The sequence below is a fragment of the Pecten maximus genome, chromosome 7 (genome assembly GCF_902652985.1).
Source record: "Pecten maximus chromosome 7, xPecMax1.1, whole genome shotgun sequence".
Lineage (NCBI taxonomy): Eukaryota > Metazoa > Mollusca > Bivalvia > Pectinida > Pectinidae > Pecten > Pecten maximus.
In genome coordinates, this window is record NC_047021.1 from 14618879 (window position 1) to 14628198 (window position 9320).

The 9320-nt window shown below is 34.2% G+C and overlaps 1 protein-coding gene across 5 annotated transcripts in view; it reads right to left on the reverse strand.

The window, feature by feature from the left end:
- LOC117331705 overlaps nt 1–6096 on the reverse strand; it is a 58086-nt gene extending 51990 nt beyond the window's left edge. For all 5 annotated transcript variants that reach the window (XM_033890546.1, XM_033890548.1, XM_033890547.1 and 2 more), the window contains exons 1-5: nt 5989–6096; nt 4046–4562; nt 3581–3667; nt 1138–1247; nt 577–696 (exon numbers count right to left, since the gene is read on the reverse strand). In XM_033890546.1, coding sequence (XP_033746437.1) covers nt 577–696; nt 1138–1247; nt 3581–3667; nt 4046–4562 — 834 coding nt within the window. In that variant the 5' untranslated portion in view covers nt 5989–6096. The remainder of the gene's footprint in view (nt 1–576; nt 697–1137; nt 1248–3580; nt 3668–4045; nt 4563–5988) is intronic.
- Nucleotides 6097–9320: the final 3224 nt, after the last annotated feature.

Sequence of the window (9320 nt, forward strand, 5' to 3'; positions counted from 1 at the left end):
AATATAAAATCATTTCTAACTCAAATTGTTGTTAATTAATTACAGTTGTATGATATGAGATTTTATTATAGAATAATTATATCAATATTACATTAAAGATTTATTTTGATATGACTAAAGAATTGAATTAATTGGGCCAAAATGAAACATTCATATTTTCAGATATATAACTAATTATATTTTTATAGTGTGCCCACTGTTACTAGGACCTACCTTGGTTCCATAGACTCCCCCTGTGATAAGCTCGTCAGTTACTAGGACCTACCTTGGTTCCATCGACTCCCCCTGTGATAAGCTCGTCAGTTACTAGGACCTACCTTGGTTCTATCGACTCCCCCTGTGATAAGCTCGTCAGTTACTAGGCCTACCTTGGTTCCATCGACTCCCCCTGTGATAAGCTCGTCAGCTACTAGGACCTACCTTGGTTCCATCGACTCCCCCTGTGATAAGCTCGTCAGTTACCAGGACCTACCTTGGTTCCATCGACTCCCCCTGTGATAAGCTCGTCAGTTACTAGGACCTACCTTGGTTCCATCGACTCCCCCTGTGATAAGCTCGTCAGTTACTAGGACCTACCTTGGTTCCATCGACTCCCCCTGTGATAAGCTCGTCAGTTACTGAGTTGAACACCATGAACAACACTGACCTAAGTCCAGCACTGACGTGACATGTCTCGTCAAAGTCACGGTTCAACACCTGCATTACACATATTGGTTAAATCTTTTAATACATTTTATGCATCATTTGATTTAAAAAGTTCATAATCATACATATGATGACATATCACAACATTTGTGTCCTCTGATCAACATGTTTTTGCTAAATATATTTCATGGGAATTTAAGGCATATAATAATCATTTTAATTAGCATCTTATAATAATGTTTTGCTTTTACAACCAGATTGTTTCGTAACACTAACCATTAACAAACTGTAATGGTTGTGAGAAATACTAAATGTTTATCATGATCATTGTAACTTTTTATAATAATAACTGATATTTACTATCGTCTCATGACATCTGATATGACTGCTGATTTCACTGCTAACAAAATATTGAGTAGTATACACATATCTCACAATAAACAGACAAAAGACATTTGTATCTAAAACTTACAAGCTATTAAGCAAGCATACCTTTAACGAGAAATCTTTGGACAAGGCAAAGTAGCAGTTATATTTTTTTGCATAGACTAAGTACGTCAGAAGTCGGTATTCATACTTAGGGTACAACAGGTTCCTCATCACTGAAAAAGGGAGAAAACAACTGAGAGTTATCTAATATATTTATAGATCACAGGGACCTGACAAAGAGTTATCTAAATTCTAATGTATTTATACATCACAGGGACCTGACAAAGAGTTATCTAATATATTCATAGATCACAGGGACCTAACAAAGAGTTATCTAATGTATTTATATCACAGGCACCTGACCAAGAGTTATTTAATGCATGTATAGATGACAGGGACCTGACAAAGAGTTATCTAATGTATTTAGATCACAGGGACCTGACAAAGAGTTATCTAATATATTTATAGATCACAGGGACCTGACAAAGAGTTATCTAATGTATTTTAAATCACCAGGTCCTGACAATTTGTTAGGCTTGAGTTTGTGTGAATTATGGACCTATTATAATAATAAACAGAAAAAGGGGGTCATGAATGTAAAAGGGGTATTCCTCACAAGTCAGAGAATTTCTGGCAGTTCTGTACTTTTATGATCTTTTCTTATTCTTAGTTTTTAAAACTCTTGTCAACATCAAAATATCTTTCCCATGGTCAGTTTGGACAAATCAAACTGGTGAAATATACCCTTGGCCAATATGAAAGTAGACCACCTAAATATAGTACATTGGAGAATTCAGAACTGAACTGAATAGATTTTAAGTGAAGTTTTGAGTAAATACATTGCACAAATGGGATCACAATTATATTGCTTTGTTTTAAGGTTTATTTCTTGTCAATTTCAAAATGTCAAAACATTTTATACTGCTCAGCTAATAAAAACACGAACCTGTTGTGACATAATAAGCAAATATTTGCAAATCAGTCTATCTAGATTTGTATATAATTTCTACAAATCAAATATTGTATGTTTGTTAATATGGTAAATTGAGGTAAAAAATTTCCATAAAAAAACATAAGTATATGCTTTTGTGTTTTTGTAGATCGTTTTTTACTAAATGAAATCCTACATACATAGGAGGTCTGTTTAATCTAAACCCCTAGAACAAGAGTACCATTGGAAAAGAACAGCATATATGCCAGTTGAATGTCATATACAGTTATATATACTTTATATCATCATTACTATGTACCTATAGACAGCCTACCAAGTTACAAAGAAATCTGTTGGGAAGAGATCTCCGAACAAGATTCAAGTGCTAGAAATAAACAAAGGGCAATAACTTTTGCAGCCGAATCAAAATACCTTACAGGGAAACACATATAGTCAAAACATTAATGGGGAGATTTCTGGACAAAAGAAAAATCAATTACTGAATAAACAAAGGGAAAATATTATTTTACAAAAACACTTGAATAAAATGTTCTTTCATGGAAACACAACTACATATCATGATTATATTGCATGTCAAATCAAAGAGGTCTGTCAGAGAATTCATGTGATCTCTGAACAAACAGAAGTTTACACCACACAACAGATACATACATAAATATTTCTGTCAAATTTGACGGGTGTGTGAAAATGTCCTGTATGCACGGAGATAGGTCCAAATTCACAGAGTGTTACCTATCTATTATATAATACATACCCGTTATATAATACCTAATGTATCACTGTTATATAACACCCACATGTACCAGTTATATAACATCTACCCCTGTTATACCCTGTACCCCTGTTATATAACACATACCCCTAATATAAACAGCACATACCCCTGTTATACAACACATGCTCCTGTTATACGTACCCCCTACCCCTGTTATATAACACCTAGCTTCCTCTGTTATATAACACATACTCCTGTTATACCCCCTACCCCCTGTTATACCCTGTACCCCTGTTATATAACACCTAACTACCTCTGTAATATAACACATACTCCTGATATATCCCCTACCCCCTGTAACATCACACATACCCCTGTTATATAACACATACCTCTGTTATACCCCCTACCCCCTGTAACATCACACATACCCCTGTTATATAACACATACCTCTGTTATACCCCCTACCCCCTGTAACATCACACATACCCCTGTTATATAACACCTTCCTCTGTTATACCCCTTACCCCTGTTATATCACACTTAAACCTGTTATATAACACTTACCTCTGTTATATAACACATATCCTTGTTATATAACATTTACCCCTGATATACCCCTACCCCCTGTTATACTCTAACCCCTGTTATATCACTCTTGCCTCTGTTATATCACACTTATCCCTGTTATATAACACATACCACCGTTATATCCCCTACATATGTTATATAACCCTTACCCCTGTTATACAAAACCTATCACTGTTATACCCCCTACCCCTGTTATATCACAATTACTCCTGTTATATAACACTTACCCCTGTTATATAACACCTACCTCTGTTATCCACATTGTCTCGTTTCCAGGAAGTGATGCCTTTACTATCAAGGATAATGAACTGTCTCATTCTGCTGTTGTACGCCACTGTTTTGTATCACAACAGAATATATTATATAATCATGAATCCTTATATTATCCATGATATAAAACAACCACAGGATATGTTTTTTTATAAAACAACAATTAACTCTACATGGCTTTATATGGTTTAAAAGAAAAAGATCATTTTTAAATATCGTCAGCAATTAGCTAATTTCAATTTCAAATAACAAGATGTATATACTATACACGTAGTATTCAGACAAAAGCTAATCCACAGCCTCTTTCATTATGAAGCATTTTATCCCTTTTACTGGATTTCATTCTAAAAGAAGATAGTATTTAGTATGATCATCATCAGATGTATATTTTTGTATGTATGTATTTCATATATTTTCATCTGATTTTGAGCACATTACTTACATCCCATGATGTCAGCATTTTTCTTGCCATGCTCATAAGTTGCTCTAGGCTGTATACCAAATGGAATACTTGTATAGTGTTCTGAAATAAGTATTTGTTTTCCATCACTTTCGTCTGTACCAGCACTGGACAGTGAAGTAGCAGAATCTGTCCTTTCAAGTGATTTTTCAACTTTTTCTTTTATTTTCTCAAATACTGGATCTTCATGATCATCTATCAGTGTCTTTTCTTCATCTTCATTTTCTTCCTCTTCTGCATCTGCTTCATTTCCTTTTTCCAAGTCCTTGTCAATTTCTCTAAGTATTTCCTCAAACTCCTCTCCCTCTGGCACGACTGACAGCTGATGTGTTATAGATCGAGGCCGCAAATCTGACTGGAAGCTGACAGAAGGAGTAGGCCTTGTGGCCACATTCACATGCATAACATTCTGATTGTCCGCCTCACCACTCACAGCAAAAGCCACATGTTTGTGACCTGCAGGAGGAGGAACTATCATATCTGTGGCGACAGCCATCATCTGCAGAGAGACAAAAACCATAACATTTATATATAGGTTATATCAACTTATATCAGTCAGTCTTGTTGGCCTGGATGTACAATATCTCTTAGAATGACATATCACAATGTACATTAATGTTTAATATTCAGATTTATTGGAGAGCATTGTTCAAATGTTTCGGCTATAGGATAACCCCGTTCTGATGATGGCTACCCTATAGCCGAAACGTGTAAACAACGTAAGCTCTCCACTAAATCGGACCATTGAATTAATCTCTGTGTTGGGCTCACCGTTTTCATGCACATATTACCTGAATTTTTTGGGGGATACCTTGTGTATAGGCATGTATCCACAGCAGGATATGCAACCACTATCAAACAAAATCAATAAATGAGATCTATGTAATATCCCGAGACCTCTGAACTGTAGACAAAATAACTGACCTACATGGCCACCAGCGTTTAGCCTCGACCTGTTCCACTGCATTTACAATAGGTCCTACATTACTCTCAAATATAAACATAATAAAGGGCCTATAATTCTAGCCCAATTATTTTTGTCCAGGATCTTTAGATTTAAAGGCTATACATTGAAAAGTGTAACACTGACAAAAGACAAGAACCATTTTATCATCAATTCAATGTAACTAGATCTAGAATTCTACAGTACATGTATATAAACAAAAAATATGTGTCAATAGTTATTTTGATAAATAGTAATAGCATATTTATCTTCTTCGGTGACTTAATGTGGGGAATTATATGTTGTTTTTTATCATCATTAAATATGCATGCACACAGCATTAATTTATGTATAAATTCAATGTGTATTTGTATAATATAAAATACCAATATTCATTATTGATTATAATTATAAACGTCCCATTACTTGTAACTGGTAGGTAGATATATAACTGAATGTACAATAGTTAGGGTATTACATTTCAATGTGCTACAATCAAGTATCTTCTAACACTACCCGTATATGTGTATTTAGTTACTGTGTATAGACAGAGACGTCAAATAGTACGCTGAAAGAAAACAACACGACATTGGACGAATGCCGAGACTAATTGACGCTTCCCGACATCTATAATGACAATATCATTTACATAATACCACTGGAGAGCTCTAGTAGTAGGCTACATTTCAGTGACCAAAATACAATTTCTATGAGCATGTATATCTGGTGTGTTGGCCCTATTACAAAATAAATGGTGTCGTGAAAATAAAATGAAATATAAGTAAAGATGTAAGTATTTTGTCATATGCACCACACAACCTAACGTACTGTTGGCCTAGTGTATGATCAGATGTTTTGAACCGAAGACAAGATCTTATCTGACATCGCGATCACAACACAGTACAATCAACTGCCGATCATTTATACACAGAACATGGACTTAATGTCACATGTACTTAATTAAAAGTGAGAAAATACTCACCTGTCCCTCAGAATGTTAGAACAGCTACATGTTAAAGTATCGATAAATTTGTAGCTTCAGCCAGTGCCCGCCATCCTCCATATTGTTTACGGATAGCAACGATTGCAGCGACGTCTCGGAATTTAGTAGGGGCGATAACTCGAATCAGCACCTTGCCCCGAAAATAAAAGAAAAAGAACTAAATTTTTTAGCAGAGACATATATAGACAAAGCTGAATACAGCCCGACATCTTATACATTTTTAACAAGCTTTTATCGTTATCCTCATTGTACATTTCGTATATACAGTGCAACTTCCGAAAACCGAACCTTCTAAAAACCGAACACCTCTGAATACCGATTCTTAAGATCTCTTTCAAAAATTCTGGACGCCAGTGTAGTGGATCCATACACTTACAATTTGAACTGCTCTTAGAGTACAGTATTGTAGACTAACATTTCATTTAATATAAATTGAAATAACTGATGATTTTGTTGTTTCCTGTGTACATTGTATGTACGTGCAGAAACATCTAAATCCGACTGACCCCATGTGCATACACATAAAAGTATGTAATTTATTTGATTTTGGATTTCTCAATGCTCAAAGTTCTGGTCCCATGAATTTCAGTCAGTTGTCGAATAGATATATATATAGGCAATGTATCTTTAGGTTTGACAAATTAACCAAAGTATTGGAAAATGTTTACATCTGATTTAAATGCACAGTACGTACCTTATCAAATTCAGCACGTTACATGTACGTCGGTATAAAGGATGCACGTACATTGTACGTCGATGTAGTTACATGTACATTTTGATACGTCGGTGTAGAGGATACATGTACATCGTGTGAGTCGGTGTAGGAGATACACGTAGGTCCTATACAGCATGAGATACAGTAGAGTGTAAACTAACCTTTACACCTAGTGCACTACACCCTGAGAGGTGATGAACAGCAAACCCCCCATACAGGTAATGGGCAGTACCCAAGGCTACCTGTGATTTTTACCTGTACCCAAAGAGTTATTAAAAAGATTTTGGAAGTTTTAACTTTAGTTTGATGTTATATTTAAACCTTTCTATTTTTGTTAACTATACACTGTAACTAAGTTCAGATAGATTTACTTTATAAATCCTATATTGTTCATGATCAAGCCAAGTTTCATTTATCTTTTGGTACTTTATATTTTGTATTGATTAATCAGTTATATATTTCACATATTTAATTCCAGTATTTTTGTTTTCATCACATGAAAGTATATAATAAAACCTTTGAAAACAATTATCGTTACTTGAATATTTTCAATTTGATACATTTAATTTATATTGTAGTTTAATTTCTGATTAAATTAAGCAGCATATTCATAATTTCATTTTTGATGTGCTATTATGCTTTTCAAAACCTAATTCAGCCCATAATATACATGTATGTTGTACATTCTATGTGTATTCATCCAATGCTTAAAGTCGGAAACCTGAACACATAAAGAAATCAATTAAACATTGATTTACCATGTAAAGAAAGAGATTCTTTGAATGTACTGGTAATTAAGTGATCATAACAGTCCTACATTTCAAAATTTTAAGTTTATAAAAGGTATATGTTACTTGTAATACACCTTCCATTTTCCTTTACTGAAATAGTTGAAATTTCTGTACATGTTCCCGTGATCTAACATATTGGATCTGATTCCAGGTAACGTTACATGTATCAGTTACAGGTAACACAGAATGAGATAATGGCTTGAGGGAACAATTAATGTCATTTTTGTTATGAAATACATATACTGGCAAACTTGGGTTCCAGATTTTTTCAGATTTTATTGATCACTCAGACACACACATGTGTGTTACAAGAGGTCAAACATAAACAGCAATTTTTTTACATGACGGAACACAACAAATCTCATACACTCTTTATAATTTTTTCAAGCCTTTCAACAAACTTACTTATATTTGAGAGCACACGAGCATTACATAGAGAAACTAAGCCTTTCATTTTTGTCATATTAGGGTATGTCAGAGACATATAATTTGGTATATATAAATTTCTAATTTGGCATACTAATTCATGATTACATATAAATAAGTAATGATACTCATCACCAACACTATTGGAACACAAAGGACTAATTCGATCTTACGAGGTAGCCCATCGTCCCGTTTCTACGGGCAAATGTAAATTTGAAGTACGGAATTTTAGAATATTTTTTCGTTCTCTTACATTCAATTTAGTAAAATAATCTTCAATTTGAAATTTGGGGAGGGGGAGGGCAACAGTTTTAAGCGTATATAGCACACATACATGTTCATGTATCTGGAGCTGTACTTGTCATGTATCTGGAGCTGTACTTGTCATGTATCTGGAGCTGTACTTGTCATGTATCTGGAGCTGTACTTGTCATACAACACTTGTATTTGTTATTTCATAATTTTCTTCTATAAAGTTACCTGCTAACATGTGGACCTTAAGCCAAATTTTTTTTACAGTTCACGCTAACATGTTTTTGCAATATTGTTTAAAAACAAAATTTTGGGATACATTTTGATCAGCATGTAAGTGTTTCCCTATTGCATTAAAACAATTATTAATTGTTCTTTAACTTAAAATCAGAGACTTGTATATCTGGTATATACGTCTCTGTTAAAATGTATAACTGATGGGGATTTTACCTCTTCTTGTAATTAAAGAAAATCAGCATACAAACTATATTTATTGAATATCTTTATCGTTAAGAAAAATGTATATAAAAATAATTATTTTTTGATGATTCGCAAAAAAAAAAAACCTATACATTTTTTAAAAACATCCACAGGTAGATACATGTATCATATATGGGTAGCGTAAGATGCTGATTACAGGTAGGTAAGGCAGAGGAGCCTGGCACAGCATGCTATAAATGGACCCCTGGGGGGTAATTGGGGCACTTGACAAAACTATAGCAAGGTGTAAAACAGGCACACCTTATCCTCATCTGATACATGGTGTTATGGAGGTCCATAAGGTGGTGGTGATGTGGGGTTTGGGCCCTGGGGCCCAGGTGGCCATGACAACAGGCATGTCCTGAGAGTACCAATTATACATACAGGTACATGTACATTACTTGTTGTGTAGATATTATATGCCTCTTACAGAACATAAATAAGAAAACAGGAAACTTCTGATTCTTGATTCTTGATTATGTACTATGAAATGATTTCATTGTTGAATTAACAGATATTAGTGAAGTAACAACACATTGAATTTAAATATTTTTGTCTGATAAAATAATAAGTATTAAAATATATGTACACATACAGTGTACTTGAGAAAAAAATCTACAAACAGGGCCTAAGGTAGAATTAATAAT